At 38.1% G+C, this 23,568-nt stretch overlaps 2 protein-coding genes across 2 annotated transcripts; both read right to left on the reverse strand.

Annotated features, from left to right (window-relative positions):
- Positions 1-367: 367 nt before the first annotated feature.
- On the reverse strand, positions 368-3,206 carry LOC123959274. Its single transcript, XM_046033229.1, has 3 exons — positions 3,176-3,206; positions 907-1,117; positions 368-876 (listed from the first exon to the last, which is right to left on the reverse strand). Exons 1-3 carry the CDS (start codon positions 3,204-3,206, stop codon positions 474-476), a joined length of 645 nt encoding a protein of 214 aa, XP_045889185.1. The 3' UTR covers positions 368-473.
- Positions 2,057-23,259, reverse strand: hsd17b12b (hydroxysteroid (17-beta) dehydrogenase 12b). The gene is made up of 11 exons (XM_046032826.1): positions 22,922-23,259; positions 14,506-14,552; positions 11,919-11,994; positions 11,086-11,193; positions 10,753-10,817; positions 10,053-10,097; positions 9,312-9,346; positions 8,411-8,492; positions 7,645-7,710; positions 7,284-7,433; positions 2,057-3,633 (listed from the first exon to the last, which is right to left on the reverse strand). Exons 1-11 carry the CDS (start codon positions 23,097-23,099, stop codon positions 3,526-3,528), a joined length of 960 nt encoding a protein of 319 aa, XP_045888782.1. The 5' UTR covers positions 23,100-23,259; the 3' UTR covers positions 2,057-3,525.
- Positions 23,260-23,568: the final 309 nt, after the last annotated feature.

The following is a 23,568-nucleotide window of genomic DNA, read 5'->3' on the forward strand; positions in this document are numbered from 1 at the left end:
AACAACAATTAGGTGCTGGTAGATAGCAGGATAAGTCTATGAAAAACCAAAAAACAAACTACCGCACACTGGTCTGACTTTACTACCTTTATTGTGAGCAGCGTGTTTCACCCTTTGCTTCTTCAGGCTCACATAGTGAAACACACTTACAGTTGTGCTAAATAGACCCTGTGCAGGTCATGTGACCAGCACAATCCATGACACCTATAAAATCAACATCTTATACAAAGTATTATAATATAAATGGCAAGAATGTGCTAATTATCCAAACAGATCAACAAACATCACAATATATATATTTTAAACATACATCAGTTACAAGAATTACAACAAGACCTCATGAATATCATGAGGCAAAATAGCCTGATGTTCCTAACTCTAGCATATATCCCTAAAGGGGAGGGTAGGACATTCAGAATCTTAACTTTCTCTAAAGGAAAAACCCACCTCAGAGCTAGACATAATATTCAACATCACAGGGATGGGCTCAAATGTAGTGTCTCATTCAGTCCATGAGGTTCAATTGTGTTCAATTCATGAATCCAAAAAGCTTCCCCTCTCAAAAGTTGGTTAATCAAGTTACCCCCTCTTGGATTAGGACGCAATATTTCAATGCCAATAAATTTAAGGGTAGTGGCCGAACCATGTTTTTTCTCTCTATAATGTCTAGAAATGGCATAATCCATGTTCTCATTTCTAATGGCTGCCTTATGTTCTGCCACTCTCACTTTGAGATTCCGTTTAGTTTGGCCCACATACATTAAGCCACATGGACATTTCAATACACGGACAACATGGGTAGATAGACAATTAATACATTCTTTTATGTTGTATTTCTTTCCTGAATGTGGATGGTTAAATATTTTAGTGTCAAATGTGTTTTAACAATGTACACATTTGCCACACCTATAGTTCCCATAAAGCTGTAATGAAAGCCAATTTGTTTGAGTGGGTTCTTTATACATGGAACTGACAACAAAATCTCTGATGTTTCTCCCTCTCCTGAAGCAAAAATGAGGTCTAGACACTGCTAAATGATTCAAATTTGGGTCACATTCTAGGATACTCCAATGTTTGTTTATGATCTGTTTAACTTGTCTAGAAATGGTACAATATTCTGACACAAATGTTGTTCTGTTTCCAACAGATTTAGGGGAAGGCTTCAATAATTCTTTATCTTTTCTATTGGTTTCTTCCACAGCCTGGTCAATAAGTGCTTGATCATATCCCCGTTCTCTAAATCATCCAGCCATTTCTTTAGCCTTTATATGACAATCATGTTCTTCACTACATATCATTCTTAATCTCACAAACTGACCATATAGAATATAACTAATGACATGGCTAGGATGGCAACTAGTAGCGTGTAAAATAGTATTTTTGACAGTTTCTTTTCGATAGATAGATGTCTCCAGTTGTCTGTTTTCATTTACTGTGATCGAAAGATCCAGAAATTGAACTTTTGTTTTGGCTGTGTACCATAGTGAAATGCAGAGTTGAATAAGTGTTATTGATGTATTCACTAAATTCCCTAAGATGTTGATTTTATAGGTGTCATGCAAAACATGGATTGTGCTGGTCACATGACCTGCACAGGGGTCTACTTAGCACACCTGTAAGTGTTTTTGTAATTTCACTATGTGAGCCCGAAGAAGCAATGGGCGAAACGCGCTGCTCACAATAAAGGTAGTAAAGTCAGACCAGTGTGCGGTAGTTTGTTTTTTGATTTTTCATGGGTATATAGGGCTTTTTTTTTTTTTTTTTTAAACACAGAACAGTTTGACTTTTAACAGTCATTGTTTGGGTGTGATGGAAAGAGATTCCACATAAAGAGATTTACATACTTTATACAGGTGGTATGTGACTCCAAGCTTATTTATACTTACAAAGCCCATTAAGAAATTAAAACTACAACTGTTATCTTGCCAGGCCTTCCCATTACCTTAGTATAACATAGGCTAAAATTGGTCTCTTTTATGGTCGACATTTTACAGTCATGTGATTCAAAACACGAAAAATGAAACAAGGCATAAGTCAGAACAGACAGATGACTGGATGAAGCTATTTGAATTGATATTTATTCATGGCTGAAATTACAAATGCAATGTAGTTTTCTAAATAGTCAGTACATCTTAATGGTGGACAACTGTTCTGCTTTTTTGGTCTGCTTTCCCCAAACACTATGCATCCCAGGCAGGGCACACAATTAGCACTAGCCAAATACTGGTAAAATATGTGGCTGCTTGAGTTGCTTCCCTCACCAGCCAAAAAAAACAATGGTAATCTATTGAGTGGCTGGCAGGTTTTGAACATTCACTAGCCATTTGGCTGGTGTACAAAAGTGAGTTTTGCACCTTGATCCCAGGTATTACAAATACATCAATACAATTACCCTTGAGAAAACCAACTAAACAGTTAGCATCAGTGAAATGTCAAGTACAAATCTTCCATCGGGATTAACACAGTATAACTTAAAGCTGATATCTGAGCCAAGACAAGTTATATATGAGACTACTACTGACATTCTCCATGAACATACAAACTCAAAGATTCCCAAAAGAAATGTGTCAGATTTTACATTGTTTTATTAGTTTGTCTCTGCTGTGCATTTTGTTGGGTTTAAGAAAACACAAGTGAAAAGATTGAGATTAACGTCACACACTGCATTTTGAGAGAATTTTCTGGAATTTTCAGATAGAAAGTTGTGCCCAACAGTAACACCAGTTATAAGAGTGGATTTGATCCATTTAGTATGTAAACAAAACACATTTTTATATTCTATCACAACTTCTCTCTCTGTGCTGGCTGTTTGTCTACAGAGCCTCCTCTTCATTTAACAGATGAAATGTAGTTTGGTAAATTATACATTCTGTCCCTTCACCACCAAATCAATACTGTTTAGAAAATATTAAGATAAAAAAAAACCAGTAGATCTTTAATGATTTTGAGTTGGTGCTCAAGAAGGAAAGGTGTAAAGCTGAGTGCTTTGAAACATCTGACACAAAAAAAGAGGAATTAAGGAAGCTATTAATATCACAAAAATAACATTTCAGCCTTTAAAGCTTAATAGCACATTGTTTAAGTGCTCTAGAGATTGTTAACAGTAAGTACCACCTCCAGTGTTCTACTAAAAAGCTTTAAGCTATTCCACATCATCCAGAGCTGTTCCACGTACTTGCAGGAGGCTCAAGCATACACTCAAACATACGCGTTTTGCAGACTTTTAGGAATTGTTTTTAGTTTTCATGTTAGTATTTCATTCATTAAAGCTGATCAATCAATGAGCAGCACCATCTTGTTCAGTATTTTTCACACAGCTGTTTGGATTGAATATGTGTAGTGGCAACTGTGGCCAGATACTGCCTCACATCATCTTTGACTGGGAGAATCAGAGGGAGGGAAAGTGAGATGTTGCCTAGAAACTGTCACATTTTCTCTTCTTTGTCCATGATGATGGTAGTTGGACGAGTTGTTAACACAGCTGGTCCCCCCTGTCTGTTGCGGTCGCTCCCAGCCGCTGCTGATCTATCCCTGCTTCTGCTTCTTCAGGTAACGAGCACGCTGGGACAAACCCATCCCCATCATGTAACTGTTGAGGAGCTTGGCAGGGAGCAGAGCTGTAGTCACCCAGCCCTACAGAGGGAAATTACATGGTCAGCTGGTGGCATTTACAAATAACAGATTAGCATTCATTATTAATTTCCAACCTACAGGAGCAACGACTGTGCTCCTTGCAAGTTTGTGCAAAGGAAAAATCAGGCACTTTCACTGTTTTGATGCCTATGCTCCTTTCAAATAATGCCTAATTCAGAGCCATTTTGTCTCTGCAAACTTAAATTTCCATTTCAGCATTTTTAAAACCATAGCCCTCGGATGTTATCAAAAGTTACAAAGTATGTATGGTAGATTTATGTCGCTGGACAAATTAACCAAATTTGCATCATTTTTTTTATATTGTGCATTAGTAGGCAGTTGAAATTACAGTTATAAAATATTTTCTGCTTTACCCATGACAGTTAAAGCAACAGCTTACCTTTTTCTTTATTTATTTGAAAGGGGACAGTGTACATTAATCAACATTAAAACAATGTAAATGTACCCGAGTTAGCTAAAAAGTGCTAATTTTCATCGGTAGTCCCCCAGCCAGGTGTAAAAAAGGCAGCCTGACAACAGTATGGCAGCTCAAACTGTTATTTTGTTCTGAAGAAACTTAAATTCTCTTTTTAAGCAAGGAGCAGTTTTATGAGGCATCATAAATGGTTTTTTCATTGACTTACCATTACCATAGTTAATTAATTACCAATAAAAACCCTTCTAATTGCATCATTTTTATTTCTCCTGATAATTTACTTTAAAGCTGAAAATTGTTATTTTCTAAATTTATACATCATTAAATTCATTAGAATTATTAGATTAATTCTAAGTGCCCTTAACTTCCATATCCATTTAGTTGTATTGTTGCAGGTCTTTTACCATGACATTATCTTAATCGTGCATCCAAAAAATATATATATATATATATATATATATCTATCTCTCAACAGATGAACAACAGAAAAAAGGACAGAACATCTATTGTTGTTTTTGCACGCGAACAAGGTTGCAGATTGCCGCTTTAAAGTAGTCTCAATTAGATACTGGTGAACTGGGGATTATTACTGGGAGAAGAGCGGCGAAGCTGCACTGTACAGGTGCTATGCTGAAATGGATGGTGTTGTTAGTTATCAAATTGTTTATTTAAACCCGTGAATATTAGTTGTATAAAAATTAGGCTATCAAATAACATCAATTACAAATTCATTTGATCTAGCTATGAGAGACCGCATGTAGGCCAACCTGCACAGAGAGAGAGAGAACCTTGTGTCAAAACACCGGTAGCCTACCTTAGAAAAGATGAAAGTAGAAGGTCACCATAGTTATTTCAACTTGGATTCATTTTTAAGAAAAAAAACATTTTATTCTTTTGATCGGTGGACCCTTAAGGACTAAAGGAATATATAATTAATCAAGAAATGGACACATATTTGGACTTTATGACCTCTTCAAAGATAGGAGAGTTACCACTTTTGTTCTGTCTCTGAATGAATTATACTTTAGTGCTCATGGGTTTATGTAAAATATACCGAACGAGTGAATTGTGGCGAATATAACCAAACTTGTCCATTTTGACAACAGTTTAAACATTTATATTAGTATGCACACCTTGGAAGTAGCTCATGTGGGCAAGCCGGTGGGCTTTAAAAGGTTTTATACATCCAAAGAACTGCTAAAAAAAACAGACGGTATATCAATAAACATGATCATTGATATTCAGGTTGCATAGTTCAGCAGTATCCAACTCAGCATGGAGGAACTGGAAGGAGAAAATGACTGTTGCTCTCTGTAACCTCTGCCAAAATGTACACAGCCAAAAGATCTGGGCCTGTATTTATCAAGCTTCTCATATTTACTCATAGGAACACTGCCAAGAATTGACTTAAGAGTAAAAAAAACATCTTTGCTCAAAGCTGTGCTTAAAAGTTAGTTATCAAGCATCTAAGTCCTAATTTGAGTGAAGTGTAGGACAAAATCATAAGTGTCAGTCTTAGAGCTGATTCACAACACTTTGCTGTGCCGCAAGCAGGATTTTGGATGACAATGTAGGCAAGGACCAATCACTGAATAGATTTCCTTATTTAAGAATATTCTCAGATAAATTCACATTGAACGGTGGAATTTCTAAGAGGAGTTTACGTTCAACAGACATTTAACAATTAAGAATTTTATTTAATTATTATTAATATTTACATACGTAAACACTGGAAATGAAAGATAAAGTTGATATGCCATCAATTGCACCTACTACTCCTGGGAAAGTCTGCTATTTGCATGAATTGTGTTTGCTTCTGTTGGATTACGGCGGGTGTTGTTGGGAAGTGACAATTCGGCTTATTAATGGTTATGATGGGCCAAAATCATCAGCTTTGCTGCATTGTTCCTGTGGCAAACAAAGCATCATCACAACCTACAATTTAGCTGAAAATGTATTGCTGCGTAAAATCAGTGGTGAGATGACGTCCCTCACAAACTCGCTGATAAAGATTATGCCTGCGCTTTCCCACCCCGTCGTACGTGTTGTCAAATAATTCAAACATTCTTCCTCTCCTGAAAGATCTGCGCATGTCTCTGTCTCCACAGTGGCATCAAAAGCTTCTACTGGCAACTCCTAACCACTTTTGAGACCTCTCGAGCTGTCTTAAATAACTTGGAAAGTGAGAGGGATTCTTAGCTTTAAGAAATTTGATAACTTGCTTTTATACTTAACTTTGAAAGAAATAAATTTCATGAATTCTCAGCACTTAAGACTAAAATGACACTTTGAGAAACTTGATAAATACCGGCCCTGAACTATTTTTGTGTTTGCCTCTCATTGCTGATGCTTGTGTCTCCACAGTGTAATTACTGTGCTAGGATGCAGACAATACTGCAAGGTAGTGGAGCATCCCACGCCATTATTTCAGAGGATGTTTACCTTTTGACAGATGCTTTAGCAACTGTTGACACAACATTAATTTAGTGAATGTAGACAAGTAGGTAGGAAGCTCTTGTATAAAGTGAAATTTCAGCCTGATGAGGTTTCAGTCTTGTGCCATGAAAAGACCTTGACTATCTGTAATGTGACACCTTTTCTAATGAGTGTTACACTGTACGAGATCTATTACTTCTACAGAGAAACCAGTTGTAGTTGTGTCAAAGAGTGGAATCACGCTTATGTGCTCCAGCTGTGTTCCCTTACCTGCATTTCAATTGTTCAGGCTGATAATATAAAATGAACCACATTTGCATAAATCAGGCAGATCAGTGTGATTTAAAGTTCCAACTGATGGAAGCACTTTCAGCAGATCTTGAGTCATTCTCAGTATCTACCCAGTATCCACAATATGCAAACATTGTTGCAATGGCTAGTTACAGTCAGGGAGACATTTTGTATTCTGTAAAGGAACTGTACTTGCTTTTCAAGAAATGGTTACACAAATCCTGGCTCGTCAGCAGCCTGAAATGTGTTTCTCCTCAGTCCACACAGACATCATTTGACAACTGATGTATTAAATAGATAGTGTGTGCTTTCAAACTAATTTCAGCTCAAGTTTGTTGTTTTTGTTTAACAAATCAATAATTCCTTTTTTGAAAAAAATCTAAATGAAGCCCGCATCTGAATGAGTGAGGATTTGAAAATAATACATGACATGCATTTGTATTAGACTCTTTGTTCTTCTCTACCAGCATTACATACCCAGACTTACCATAATGGCATGGGGCAGGTAGCCGTTGGTCTGGGTTTGTAACCCCACAGTGTTGAGTTCAGCTGAAACATACCGCTCTGGACTGGGCTTGTCCAGCGTAGCCCGTCGGATTTTACTTAACTTGGTTGCAACAAAAAATGGCAGAACACTCTGGGGGAAAAAAAAGAAGGAAACATGGTAAAAGGTAAATGAACATAACTTGGTAAAGTATCGACAGTGTTGAGACGATTTTTCTTAGTCTCAAATCCACAAAAGGATTTTGCTCAAAATTGCATTTTAACTATAGTGAACCAATAAGCCTTTAGGAAAACCATGTGGGCTTGTAGCAACTAATGTTTTAAGGTTCATGATATATATATACCTGGATGATGATGCCTTTGCTCTTGTATTCAGCTTGCAGTCCTCGGGAGAAGAAGTCCACAAACGCCTATATAAGAAAAAAGCAAGTCATTTTAGTTAATTCTACAGTTCAAGTAAGAAAGATTACAAAACACTACATTTCAATACTGTGCTCAAAGAGTTTATGTATAACGTCCTTTATAATGTTAATAGCAGGTGTAATGAACTGCAATGATCATTTAATTGCACATTAAACTAAAGATTCACCCTAAATGGATTTTAGATGCACTTTTAAACTTGCAGTGCAGAAACCGGGATTTAGTAGATAAACATGACCCAGAATTAAGACACCAGCAAATTAATCAGCTGAAACTGTGAACAGCAGGCTGTTTTTAAACTAACAAACACTCATGAGACGGTTATAAAACATTATGACACCACATGCTCCTATAAACATTTTTAATTGGTACACTACCTCGGGACCGAGTTAGTCACCAACTTATTTATATTCAACAATTAAAATAGCAAATATGAAAAAAGACGATCCTTCACTTAAACCCTACATAAATGTTGAACTAACATCCATCTTCATCAGTAAATATGCTTTGCCTCAATTTATGTTGGTGGATTGGACAGAATAATTCATAACATGAGAACAAAGATGGATTTGTCCTCATGGACCACAGTATATGGTAAGATGTAAACAGTTTATGATGCTGGGATGCCACTGTAGATAACACTTCAGTTAACACTTGAATAAAAGGTCATAAACAATGTTTTGCAGTTACCTTGGAGGCAGAGTAGACAGTGAGGAGAGGAACAGGGTACATCCCACTGGCAGACGAGATGTTGAGGATGGCCCCTTTCTTCCTGGAAGGAAGGAAGGAATATAAGTAAATGTACTTTTACACCAAGAAGAAATTGAAAGCATGAGACAAAGGGGGGCCATGCAGCCAACACTTCAGCCTTAGATCACTCCATGAATGATGAGAACCATGGTACTATGTGGGCTGGCAAGTTAAACCAAAACTGTTCTTGTTGTACATCAAAGTAGAGCTGGTAGATATTGATAAGATCAAACACACAGTAACATAAACACCTAAATATTTACAATCTGAGGATATTTTGGCTCCAGCTTTCATACAATATTTAATCTAAACAAGAAATTTCAGACTTAATTTCACTCAGCTACAACGGTCTAAAATTATCAGAAAATTGTATAAATTGGCTGCAATGCAGACTCGTGCAAGTTCTATCACAACTTTACAGTTGCCAAAATTACAGATTATACAGTATGTATCATGAAAGAGATTATATTTCCCAAAAAATGATAAGCTTGTTAATTATCTTTTGCAAAAACTAAGTGCTGTATTTATATTGTACTGTATTTATACTGTATATTTAAAAGTCAAATCCAATATGACATTTTAATGCACACATATTTCAGTGTAGATCTGCAAGGTACAATTGGAGATTTGTCTTGTCTTTAGGTTTATTCACTAAACTGGTTAGTTCCTTTACTATCAGCTGATGCTTTATGTGCTGCTATGACTGGCGATATGGTTCAAATGCCCATTTATCATCCAGCCCAGTGTGCTGCTTAATGCATTTGAGCTGGTGTTAAAACTGAAGATTCACAGACATCAATGATATATTAACTTAATTACTGCTTAAGTCAAACAAACTTACCTCACCACCATTTTAGGTAAAACAAGACGCGTCATCTGGGTGAGAAACAGAGTAGAAACATTAGACAGACAGAAACATTTTAATTTTAATGTGGGTGGGTTGTGGACAAGTGTGTGGAGGTGGGCATCCACATTTGTAGATGTGTTTGTGTGGGTTGTGTGTGGAGAGGTGATAGGAGAGGGAAGACAAAGAGAGAAAGGAAATGATAATGATAGCAGAGGGAGCAGTTTAAACAAATATTGAATGACATAAATTAAGTGCTAAGAGAGTGGGTGGACTTTAGCTGTTGCTCTGGGAACAGCCGAACATGGAGAATAGGGATGGAAGTGACTTAATATGCTTTATTTCCCTGTGTTGGTGTGTGTGTTTATTGGTGTGCGGGACTACCTGACAGTGGATCAAACTACTTCAGCCATTTGAATCCACTTGGACAAACTTCATCACTCAAGGCAACACAGACGTCCATGTCTAAACCCCTTAAACTTTGTCATTTTTTATTCTTTTGAACTTAAGCAGTTTATCAAAGAACAACCGGTAACCGGTTACACCTGAAGTACCCACAGCTGCAAAGCAGATCATTCTATCTACAAAGACACAAGGCTGTAATCACTGCCACTCAATATCAACCTGAAGGGGAATTGCGATTTTTATTTCCCTAGACATTAAAAAGGGGTATTTTTTGTTGATCAGACTCAAAAACAAATTACAATTACATCAATGTTTTAAAATAATAATACTCACCTGGCACGCAGATGTTATGTTAACGTTGACCATGGTGTCGATGAACTGAAAACAAAAAATATATTTGCTCAAATACCAAAGGCTGTTCACCTTAAAGCGACACTATGTAACTTCTGAAAGTCTGTAATTATTGTGGCTAATATCAGAAAACTTTGGGTAGATAAAGTTGTGTAACACACATTCCTGAGTCAGTTTTTTAACTTTATGACTCTTCACCACTTGTGCTACGCTTTTTCATTGTCTGGTATTTGCCATGTGTGACCAACTTTCAGAAAATACCAAAGACTCGCCTTAGGTAAGCAAGACTGTACAAAAGCACAATATTTTATAAAGTCTAACTTGGCTGGCCATCTTTGTGCAGTTTCATTTTGTCTTAAGTTCGGTTCTAGCTGCACACAAGGGCCCTTTTGTCTATTCAAGTAACATTTATAAAAGGCAGAAAACTGATATGATTCTGAACCTGTCAATACAGCAACCTGGAAAGGATCCAGTTTGTAGTGGAGCTAGATGGGTCAAACTACACTGAAATAAGATTTGCATAAAAAGACAAAATGAGATAAAAATGTGTGTTATGGGATGAGCTATTATTACCACTTCTATTCCTCATAATCATGTAAAAAATTAATTACCTCATCTGCCTGTATGATATAATCATTTATACATTCATGGCAAATAGAACAGTATTAAACCTTTAACTTACAGTGTTGAGATTGGGGACGTTGAGGAAGAATTCAGGGTATGAATAGGATATTCCAACATTGTTCACTGTTAACAAGAGAAAAATAACAGCAATGTGTCATTCAAATACTACATAATATATTTTATATGTGGAATGTTATTTCTCTTTCCAATCTTAGGAGGGCAGCAAAGGGCTTAAGAAGCCAGGATAAATTAACCTTTTTAATTACATGAAAAATTTATATTTGGATTATAGAGAATTCCTGTTGTCTATAGGCCTTTATTCAGATTGAATTTGCCAACTAATTACATTATATGAATAGTGAGTTGGCCTTAGCACCTGCTGCAGTCTTACCCAATACTCCAATCTCCAGTCCTGCAAGTCCATCTTCAATCTTAGAGTAGATATCTAGGCCACTAAAGTCTGCTGCAATCGTTTTGGTCTCCACACCACATTTGCTTGCTGAGGGCATAAATGTAAAATTTAATTGTGCATATTTTTTATTTAATATATATATAAACAATAAAAGATACCAGAAATCTATGAATGACCACATTGCTAACAAACACTCACTTGGAAAGGGAAGAGCTGAGCAGAGAAAAAAAAATAATTAAGCCCTGGATTATCCTTCATCGTCAGTAAGGATATCCCTCCCTTAAGAGGGAAGCTTTCATTTAATTGGACAGATTCACTTTCAGCTCCAACAGGAGACTTTACTGCCTCATAACCAAAAGCATAAGAGCCCTGTTGAATCTCTACTCACTCATGAAAAAATAAAAAAATAAAACGCAATTCAATGCAATATCATTTAGTCTTTAGTCCTACTGGACTATGACACAGTGCAATATGGCAGCAACATTTCAAATTCAGGATAAATAAGGCTGTATAGTTTCATATATATGAATGTGAAATACAGTGTGCAGCTCAATATCACTATTTAATTCATCAGTCAAACTATTTCCCCATCTTTCAGTCAAGGGAAATCCACAGTACCTGTGGACCAAAGGCACAAGGCTAATATAATGTTAAGTATGACAGCTGCTGGACTGGAGATCATTCTTAACAATTCATGCAGCTCATCTAAAAAAAGTCATCACTTTCTTTTATTTGTTCTTATGTATGCTATACACACACACACACACACACACACACACACACACACACACACACACACAAAAAAAACTCACTGATCGCCTTGGATACATCATCCAGCTTCTCCTGAGAGCGGCTGATCAGTACAATGGCAAAGCCTCTGCGGGCAAGCTGCACACAAGAAAATTCTAGTCAACAAAAGGAGACACATGTGTGCACTTCAATACATATTACAGGCCAAAGTAATGACTTGCATTGCTGAGTTGCCTGTATGCAATGATGATGATCATCCTGCAATGGGTCTAAAATCTTCTTAAAAGAACTTTTATATTTAGGACACCTGGCCAAGCAGGCACAAGCGCTCAACATCAGTGAACATACTACACGGGTGCTCACATCACCAGTTCTCTAAAGTCCGTTATAGTGCTAATCATAGCGTGATGATAACGGTATATACGTTTTCAGTTGCATTCCTGTCTGAAGGAAGAGGTGACAAAATGTCATAAATATGCCTATGCATATGGTTCTACTTAATACATCCGTGATACGGACATGTTCAGATTGGGTTTCGTCATTCTTGTCAGCCATGGTTGTTTTGGGTGATGAAGTGAACCCAAACAGAAGGTGTCAGCTATCTGTTGTTGTTTCATGCTTTAGCGCCACTACCTGCAACGCTCAGACTACAGCTCCCGATTGCATTAAGATTTTTTGAGTGACACACTCCAGAACACAATGATACGTGAAATCAATCTTGCGTACCTCAGAGTATCTGCGTTTGCATACTTGTGTGGACCATGTTTGTGCCCTTAGGCTTTTACCTGTAAATTGTGCTTCAGAGCCATGGCCTTCAATTTTACAAGCTGTGAGGCAGGCGCATCTGACAGATGTAAACTGTGTGGTAAAATGTTTTGTACACACTGTATGAGGGGTGGAAAATATCAATATGTATGCACACCAGTAACTCAAATGCCTTTTTAGCGCCTGACAATACTTCTAATAGCTGATCAACCTCTGGCATCACACCTTCCATTTCTATAGGTTCATTTAGGTGAAATGTTAATATGATCCCCTGTGCCACAGCTACACTACACTTTATGGTAGATGCACCTCACTTGACGTTACAAAATGTACTTTGTCATGTGTAGAAGCAGGTGTGGTGTTGAGTGAAGCTACAATGGTGATCAGACAAGGTCTGACACTACACCCAACACTTAGAAGAGAGAAAATGTTTAGTTACATGTAGAGGCACGTGAGGCGCTGTGGCCTACCAGAAAACCAGTTGAGTGAAGCCAAATCTGGCAGGTGCGAAGCACTATGTCGCCACACTGGGCACGACACCCAACATTAGTCCCTTGATGCTCTCTCCTAGGAAGGCTGTTATCCAAAGAGAGAGACAGAAAAAGAGATTGACCGTGCTAAAGTCTGTGTGTCATTACTGAAAGTATGTTACTTTTATTGTGTAATAAGTAGGAAATTTTAAGTGATTTAATTAAAGGTAAACATAATGAACATCCGTGCGCAATGGCACTGTGCTCTTGCGCAGCACTTCTCAGAGGTTGCAGATTTAACAGTCATGCTGACTTTAGAAGCTGCAGGGATTTCATGAACTGAAGAAGCTTTTCATACAGTATTAAGCACCTGTGGCCAGCAGATACTGTAAGAAACGCCCACATTCATTCATAGATCAATGCAGACTGATTTACTTGCTTTCCTGCTTTAACCACATTACCATTGTTTTCTGTGCCTATTTTCGTTGGAGTATGTTTAACTGAAATAAATGATTTACATTTTAAGCATTAATCTGTTGTTGCAGCACATCTGGAACATCATCACATCATCCTTTTTATGCATCATTTTACTCATAACGAACTGAACTCCAGTCTGGAGCATGAAATAGTGATCCTAGGGTACACTCTACTGTGTGAAAACAGAACTACATCATTAACTAGCTAGTTAACAGAAAATGCATTGTAGTATAGCTATATACTCCTACATATTAAACAATAAAAGCAACATATACTTGCAATGACGACACACAGGGTGCAGAACTAACGGTTAATCAATTTTGCCCTCTCTCTTTCTCAAAGTATAAATACAGCCTTCCTAGGAGTCTGCATCAAGGGATTAGTTAGGCGTTACTTCAGGTGTAACATTAACTTATTTTTAAAATTTAGTCTAACTATTTAGAAAAAAGTTTGACACAGGCTCTCTTAGTTAGGCAACATTAAGTAGCTTGCCACCTAACTTAGCTAGCATTCCCAAATGGTGAACTTAAAATGAAATTACGGTTGAAGGCATGGATCGGAATGCACAAACTTGCAAAGCACAGTTGACAGAGGCCTAAATATTCAGCCTCAACAAAATAAAAGAAGAATGTTACTGAATATACAAATGTTTCAAACAGAAATCACTGGTACAAATCAAAAGCACACATTTATAGAACTACGATTACAAATATGTATTTTTAAAACAGACCCATTGAAATTACAAATACAAATTAAAATGTTCAAGCTTACAAAACCAACATTACAGGTACAAAACTTGATTTTCAAGCACACCTTTATAAATAATTTAATATTCCTGAAGCATTTGACAGAGGCAGAGAGAGATTCCATTTAACTCCCTCCTCCTCTTATTTGTTTAGTTATGAGTCTGATATTGTCCAGTCTGAGGGAGTCTTACCTCCTCCGCATAAGCTTTCCCAATCCCATCTGTGGCTCCTGTCACAACTAAAAGGGGGAAAAGGACAAATAGAAAGTGAATGAGAAGGACAAAGTAAATACTGTTAAATTAACTATGAAAACACTGAATGTAATAAGGAAAGATACTCTTCTCCATATTCACTGTGAAATTCACATTGTACGATTTTTATTTTAATATTTGCATTTTATTGCATGTCATAAGTATTTGATACATCAGAAAAGCAGAACTTAATATTTGGTACAGAAACCTTTTTGTTTGCAGTTACAGAGATCATACGTTTCCTGTAGTTCTTGACCAGGTTTGCACACACACTGCAGCAGGGATTTTGGCCCACTTCTCCATACAGACCTTCTCCAGATCCTTCAGGTTACAGGCCTGTCGCTGGGCAAAAAAGACTTTCAGCTCCCTCCAAATATTTTATATTCAAGTCTGGAGACTGGCTAGGACTGGCTCCAGGACCTTCAGATGCTTCTTACGGAGCCACTCTTTAGTGGCTGTGTGTTTCGGGTCGTTGTCATGCTGGAAGACCCAGCCACGACCCATCTTCAATGCTCTTACTGAGGGAAGGAGGTTGTTGGCCAAGATCTCGCAATACATGGACCCATCCATCCTCCCCTCAATACGGTGCAGTCGTCCTGCCCCCTTTGCAGAAAAGAATGTTGTTTCCACCTCCATGCTTCACAGTTGGGATGGCGTTCTTGGGGTTGTACTTATCCTTTCCTCCAAACACAGCGAGTGGAGTTTAGACCATAAAGCTCTATTTTTGTCTCATCACACCACATGACCTTCTCCCATTCCTCCTCTGGATCATCCAGATGATCATTGACAAACTTCAGACGGGCCTGGACATGCCCTGGCTTGAGCAGGGGGACCTTGCGTGCGCTGCAGGATTTTAATCCATGAGGGCGTAGTGTGTAACTAATGGTTTTCTTTGGTCCCAGCTCTCTTCAGGTCATTGACCAGGTCCTCCCGTGTAGTTCTGGGCTGATCCCTCATCTTCCTCATGATCAATGATGCCCCACGAGGTGAGATCTTGCATGGAGCTCCAGACAGAGGGAGATTGACCGTCACCTTGAACTTCTTCCATTTTCAGTTGTTGCCTTCTCACCAAGCTGCTTGCCTACTGTCCTGTAGCCCATCCCAGCCTTGTGCAGGTCTACAATTTTATCCCTGATGTCCTTACACAGCTCTCTGGTCTTGGCCATTGTGGAGAGGGTGGAGTCTGTTTGAGTGTGTGGACAGGTGTCTTTTATGCAGGTAACGAGTTCAAATAGGTACAGTTAATACAGGTAATGAGTGGAGAACAGGAGGGCAGGTCTGAGAGCCGTAATTCTTACTGGTTGGTAGGTGATCAAATACTTATATCATGCAATAAAATGCAAATTAATTATTTAAAAATCATACAGTGCGATTTTCTGAATTTGTGTTTTAGATTCCGTCTCTCACAGTTGAAGAGTACCTATAATAAAAATTACAGACCTCTACATGCTTTGTAAGTAGGAAAACCTGCAAAATCAGCAGTGTATCATATCCCTTTTCTCCCCACTGTATAAATTAGGGCTAATTACAGGCCAGTCAAGTTCTTCCACACCACAAGTGTCAAAACCACGTCTTAATGGATCTGGCTTTGTGCTTTGTGCATTTACACTGTCAGGTAGACATAGGAAAGGGCCTTACTCAAACTGTTGCCACATAGGTGGAAAATGCTTTTGTCTAAAAACACTACAGTTTTCTTTATTGGAGTGAAAGATCCTTTCCCAAACCATGAAAACCCTGGACCAAAATAAGAGATATGTGGACAAGTGTCTACAGACTTTGACCTAGACATTTACAGCCTTAAACTTGCATTCAGCTTTAAACTTGTGCCCATGAGCACAGTTTAAATAGACTTTCCTGTTGTGTGTAAGCTCTGAGTCAGACCACACCTTCACAATCAGGACTTGCATCATAGCACAGAGATATCACAGGAAAATTACAAATGATCTTCTAATCACATCAGACAAAAGGTTTGCTTCTATACTTGTCTAGTTAGACCTGAGTGCTGCATTCAACACCATTAACAATCCTAACCTTTTACAGAGACTGCAACATTTAATTGGCATTAAAGGAACAGCTCTAAGCTGCTTTAAGACCTATTTATCAGAACAATCTCAGTTTGTTAACAATGAATCCTCCATGCATGCAAAGTTAGTCACGGAGTTCCACAAGGTTCTGTGCTTGGACCAATTCTATTCACCTTTAGGAAATAGCATCAGGAAACACGCCATAAACTTTCATTGTTATACAGATGATCCTCAATTATAACTATTGATCAAGCCAGATGAAAGCAATTAGTTAGCTGAACTTCAAGAATGCCTTAAGGACCTAAAAATATTAACCTACAATTTTCTGATGTTAAACTCAGACAAAACTAAAGTTATTGTATTTGACCCCAAACACCTCATAGACGCATTGACTACAAATATAGTCTCTAGATCTATATAATATCTATAGAGTTATCTTTGATCAGGATATGTCCTTTAACTCCAGTAAAACTAGTCCACTCATTTGTTACTTCTAGCCTGAATAAGACTCTTCAGTTGATCCAGAATGCTGCAGCACATGTACCAACAAGAACCAGGAAAAAATATATTTATCTTGTATTAGCTTCTCTGCACTTGCCCCCTGTAAAATAGAATTTAAAATCCTTCTCCTCACCTACAAAGCCCTCAACGGTCATGCACCATCTTATCTTAAACAGCTCATAGTACCTCATTACGCCTGTAGAACACTGTGCTCCCAGATTGCAGGGTTACTTGTGCTTCCTAGAGTCTCCAAAAGTAGAATGGGCATCAGAACGTTCAGCTATCAAGCACCTCTCCTGTGGAACCAGGTCCCTGTTTGGGTTTGTGAGGCAGACACCATCTCCACATTTAAGAGTAGACTTAAGACTTTCCTCTTTGATAAAGCTTATAGTTAGGACTGGCTCAGGTGAGGCAAAACATCCCTTAGTTATGCTGCTATAGGCCTAGACTGCCAGGGAACTGTCCATAATGCACTGAGGCCCCCATCTCCTCCTCTCCATCTGTATGCAATATTATCCCATTAATGCATGTTGCTAACTCGACTTCTTCCGTCTCCCGTAGTTTTTTGCTTTCTTGTCCCTCTCCTCTTTCCTTCCGATGCTTTTTGCAGGTGTTTGACTCCAGAGCTGTGTGATTTGGATCTGTGGTTGCGAGCTGACTGCTGCCCCATGTTCCAGCTCGACCCCCTGAACACCATGGGAGACGCATTTTAACACCTTAAAAATAGTGCAGAAAAACTAAGCTGCGCTAGCCACCACAGATGAACAAAGAGCACCAACTTCAGAAACTATCACCACAGAAATTTGATGGTAAATATGTCAGAGTTATGGACTGTTGACAAAGGATCCCTGGAAAGTGCGGTGTAAAACCACTAATAATGGCCAAGCACAAAAAGCTGTAGAAAAATAAAATAAATTGACTTTCAAGGGTAAAGGGCTGATTATGAGTATAGACAGATGCACTGCAGGACGAGGTACGTGGAGAGCAGCCGAGGTGAATAAGGAGGACAAAGAGAGAGGGAAAGTTAGGTCCTCTCTGTCATCAGTGGCAGTCGAGCGAACGGATGCCCTGAAACTGCCTGGCACAAACAGCAGCAGGGGCCTATTTTTAGCAATTCCTATCTTTCAGAAGGAACTATTCATCACACCTCTGGCTAAATATAACAAAAAGTGGATGGGGAGTGGGATGGAGAATCAGGTTGTTACAATATGTCCCCATGTAACCTGAAAAGCCCATCTTGTAGAGCATCCTTGTGTAAACTAATGTATTGTTCTTTATCTTGTGTTTTTAGGTATCAATTGTGTGTGATTACTATTCTGTTCTTATTTTATATCATGTGTTGCATTGTAGTTTAGACCTACTTGTGAGATTGAGGTGCACTTAAGATGGGAATATTGGTAGGTTGGTTAGGTCAAACCACATCAGACTGGCTGGGTGCACTGAGAAGTGCAGCCTCTAGGGTTCACTAACGGGGTTTTTAGACTCTTGGGCTCACTAAATACTACATGCAAGGAACACCAAAGTAAGTGCAATCTTGACTAAAAACAAACTTTTGTACTTTGTCTGAGATCAGCCTTGGCCAACTAAAGATTAAAATACTATTAACAATAAAAATGTTCATCATGCTTGGTCATTATTTTGGTTATTTGTGATCTGCTGCCAGGGCCAGTAAAATTTAAAGGACTCACTGTTTCATACTAAAGATTCATCCATTGTGGCATAGCGTAAAACAGTGAATGACAATGAGGAGGAAACTATTTTAATTTGAACTGGTCACATCATGGCCAATACATGATCTGCTTAATTAGGTCAGTATCAGCATTTATACTGATCTAGCAAATTGGCTTTGTGCATCCCTAATTAAATTAAAGTTTTTTACTACATGTTTCTTTATTTAGGAATTATATCCATTTAAAGGGACATTGTTTATCATAATTATGTAAATGGGATTTTTATCATGACTAATCACTAAGCACTAACATCTGATGAATGATGTTTTCATGAATTGTTGTTTGTACTGTTGCAGCAATGCCTAATACAAATTCCCTGTAGAGATAATAAAGATTATTTTAAGCAAATATTTTGAAAATACAATTCATTCGTTCTCTTACTCATCTGTCTATCTACCCTTTGCTGTACCCATCTCCCCTTTGTGTGATCTTCCTGAGTACAGATGATGCTGAGGTGCCAAGCGTTCTCTAGGGCTGCAGCAGAGCCAAAGAGAAGAGAGTGGGGGGAGGAAAGAGGAGAGAAAATGACAAACACGAACATGGGGGATCCTGGGGGCAACTAAAAATAGCACAGAGAAGAGGAGGGAGAGTGATGGAGAGTCTGCAGGCACAATGATGAGGAAAACATAGGCTGAGTTATTTTTAGTTGTTTTAAGAATGAACTGTTTTGCAGTCGGAACAGAAAAAAAGCTTTCACAGCTGAGTGCATGTTCCCTTCAGTCAAATAAAACAAGATCTATTTTAGGGACTGCTGTGTTCTTCAAATGTAGGTTAGACTGGCTAGGTGTTCTGATTACAGTGCTACTATGTGTCACCATTTGGGTGTTGATAGCCAACATCATTTTATTGTAGAACATAATTAAAGGACTGGGAATAAATCACTGTTTTACGTCTTCCGCATGAAGAAGACATAATGAGAATTTGCCCAACATATCTAATTTTTCAATATTTGTGACAATACGAGCCAAAGTCCTGCCCTACTTCTAGACTCTCTCTTTCCACTAGGGAGTCACAGTGCATATATTTGCAACAAACCATTCCATGCAGAAATAATTGACAGATGACATGTTTAGTTTATTCTACCAATAATTGCAATCTATGTATGGGCGTTTGCGGAACACACATTTACATTTTTCTTGCCTTTTTCTTGCCTTGGCCTGTGAGCAAAGCTATGCTGGCAAGATTAGTGCATATAGGTTAGCCAAACCCATGTCATCATCAGAACAGCGACATAAATGAGAAGCCAAAGCATGGAGGCAAAACATTTAGTCAACTGACAGATAATTAATCAACAACTATTTTGATAATCAATTATTCGTTATAATCCAATTTCAAAAGTTACCTGGCACCAGCTTGTGATAATTTGCTGCTTCTCTCCTCTATTTTATATCACAGTGAACTGAATATCTTTGGGTTTTGGACTGTTGTTCAGAAAAACAAGACATGTGAAGATCCCTTTGAATTATACAGGGTATGTTTAACTATTTTGTGTAATTTTATACTGCATGATAACTGATCACAGATGAACCGATTATATAATCATTTTCAAACCCTAATGAAAAAAGAATCAAACCATAATGTAATGTAACATTGCACCAAGAAGTACAAGAATAATCAAAATCAACTATTGTATCTGCAACGACAACAATGACAATTATTATAACAAATGAAATCATTGAAATATGTACATTCGGGTAGCACTACAATGGTTCTCTGTAATACTGCCACAGACTTTCTTTCTATCACTGTCTCTCTCTCTCTCTCTCTCTCTCTCACATACATATGCACTCAAAAAAAAAAAAAAAAAAAAGAGAGAGATGTGGGTACCAGTGAACCAGAATCCCGAGGATGCTGCGTCTCATTTATGAATGGCTCTGGTCCAGTTACATAATCAGGCCATGCTCTCAATCAAGTCCACTTCACTGAGACAAAGTTTGTGAATGAAAGCAGCAGCTGAGGCAAATGAGCTCCTTTGCCTCATTGGATATTCTGACTCATTTTGCATGTGTAATCCAAGAATAAAAACCTGTCTGATGCGTTTCCAGTTTTAGCTGCACACAAAAAGATCAAAGGCAACTTCAGCTCGCATCCTCAAAACATTTGGGTTTCTCTAGCAGACTGATGTGACTGTGACGGCACAGGTTGAAAAAGACTGCTCAGAAGTTTAGTTGGAAAAGTCTGATAAAAAAAATAAGATAAAATACTTAGGTAAAAACATAAATACGTACATAAAATAATTTATAAACTTGAAACATGTAAACAAAAAAAAAAAAAAACAAACTACTGACTGTTAACAAGCATTTTCGTCATTTCCACTGACAGAGCATGACTTAATGTAATATAACTGTATCTAAAAAGGTTATTGCTATTTCTGTTTTCTTTGTATGATTTTTAGTTTTTCTGGAATACTTATAAAGATCATTATTCTGAAAACTTCAAATAGCTGTGGACTTCTTTTTAGTTTTCTTTTTTTTTACCGTGTGTGAACCTTGAACACCAGACTCGCCAACATTAATATATCACAGCAGTCTGTTCAAACTTCAAGGTTCAGTCAGTGAGCAGGCTGGACAGATGGACAGTATTCACTCTGATTTGATAATCCCCTTGAGCCGTAATCCAATCACAAGATTTACTACAGTTAACAACCCATGACAAAAGGATGATCATTCCCTGCCCATTCTTTAATTCATGTGAAAAGTACCATAGTAGTACACAGTAGTCTACTGTTGCTGTGAAAAAGTAGTCATAACATGTAACAAGTATGATCTGAAGCAATATCAGAAGGCTGGAGAGGAACAGTCAGGGTAAACATTTTGTGCTTGACACCCATGATACAGCGCAAGAGCACAGTACTGTACAGGCTGTTCATGACATGTTCAAAAAAGAGTGGCCATTTTATTAGGTACACCTGTACAATCTAATGCAAATCCAATACAACAGCTCTGCCATAGGTTCTAGTAACAAAATAATAATTAGTTGGGTTTTTTTACATTGTGGGAAATTAAAAATAAATTCAGTTATGTGTTCAATTTTGAGGTCATAGCCTAGATAATATAAGCAGTAAGTGTTTCCTATGTTGCTCCTCAGGCAGTTTGGTCCAAGGCTTGCAGGGAATATTGGAACATCTAATGCTGATGATACACGGAGCAACTTTTAGAGCAATGGTGCTGGCCAGTGTTGCCGTCAATGGTAATGGGTAAAGATTACTACTGTAATCCCCTTCCCCCATCACTCCGCCACCCTCCCTGTACCACCGCTATCCATTCAAAACATAGTCGGACTTTCCACCAGCAACATTGCCCAGCAACACTGCTCAAAAAGTTGCCCCGTGTAGCATCAGCTTAAGACCATGTAATGTGACAAAGACTAAAGCTAAATGCTCTGTTTAAAAGCTCATTAATACATAGATGCTGTTTGCTTTTGCTTTGTATTACGGACTGGAGACTAATGTGAGGTTATTAAAAAGCTGAGCTATTGCAATCGTCACCTATAAGTATGATTCTGAATGTGATCAGAGATGCAACACACTTTAACTTTCAGCCAGAAGAGGTCAGTGAACAGTGGCTGTTAAAGCTTAATGTTCAGACATTAACTCTTTCACAGTAACACAAAATGAGTCAGGCTACATTGAAGAAAAATCTGACAATGAATAACCATTAAGGTAAAAGACTGGAAAGAAGTGAATAAACAGTAAACAAAAATAAAGAAGTTAGAGAAGTTCCTTTGAAATTGGAGTTATGTGGATTAGAGACAGAAACTATTTCTTATTGTTTCTTACATTTTGGCAGCTTGGGAGTCACATCTGATAAAGAAATGCTGATTAAATCCTCAAGGCAGAGACATTTTCCTTAGTTTTACAAGTAACTTTACAAAAGAAAGTTTTCTTCAAGTTCTGGTTCAAGTTATTCTGAACCACCACCTATCTGAACAAAAACTTGTTGACTAACATTTTTGTCGTGTATAGTATTTTGTTATTTTCTATATATCAGTACACTGATTGCAAATCATGTTTGCACAGTTCTATAAAAAACTAAATCTTGAATGGCATAGACCACCTTAATTTAAGCCAGTGACGTTTATTACCCTCATAGAGTTTCTCACCTGCCCACTTTCCCAGTGTGGTGGGTGACACGAGCCGTCCGTTTCCCAGCACCCACACCCTGAACCCGCACAGCAGCCGCCACACGAAGCACACGGAGAGCCAGGCCGCGGTCAGAGCACCGAGACAGAACAGCGGCGTCTCCACGGCCCGCAACACTGCTTCTGCACTTGACGACATACCTGCGGCACAACACACCTGTGTTCTCTGATAATACTAACACCTGGACTTATGAGCTCTCTATTAATGTAGTAAGAAGTGATCAAAGTTCAAATGCATGCCACAAAAATGGACTTAGGATGTGGCTTCCGCGTTGGACTTTTTCCGCATCAACGCTTGGCTGTTCGTGATTGGCCCTTTTTCTTCTTCTTCTTCTTCAGCTTTTGATAGTAACATATTTAGAGCATTACTACCACCTGCTGGTATACCACGGTCTTCCGTGTCTCTTGTAGTCATGAGTCCCGTACTTTGTAAAATGTATTAATATGTTATTTCCATAACCTCTCACGTTGTTTTACAATTTAAGCTTCTTCTGTAATAGGCTAGCTGTGTTTTACTGATGATAAAATACTATGTTTCACAGTCATGCAGTTTTGCCCTGAAAGGTTTTACAGTGAGGCTTAAAGATTTACTTATTTTTGTGTACCCA

Source organism: Micropterus dolomieu, linkage group LG20, assembly GCF_021292245.1.
Source record: "Micropterus dolomieu isolate WLL.071019.BEF.003 ecotype Adirondacks linkage group LG20, ASM2129224v1, whole genome shotgun sequence".
Taxonomy (NCBI): domain Eukaryota; kingdom Metazoa; phylum Chordata; class Actinopteri; order Centrarchiformes; family Centrarchidae; genus Micropterus; species Micropterus dolomieu.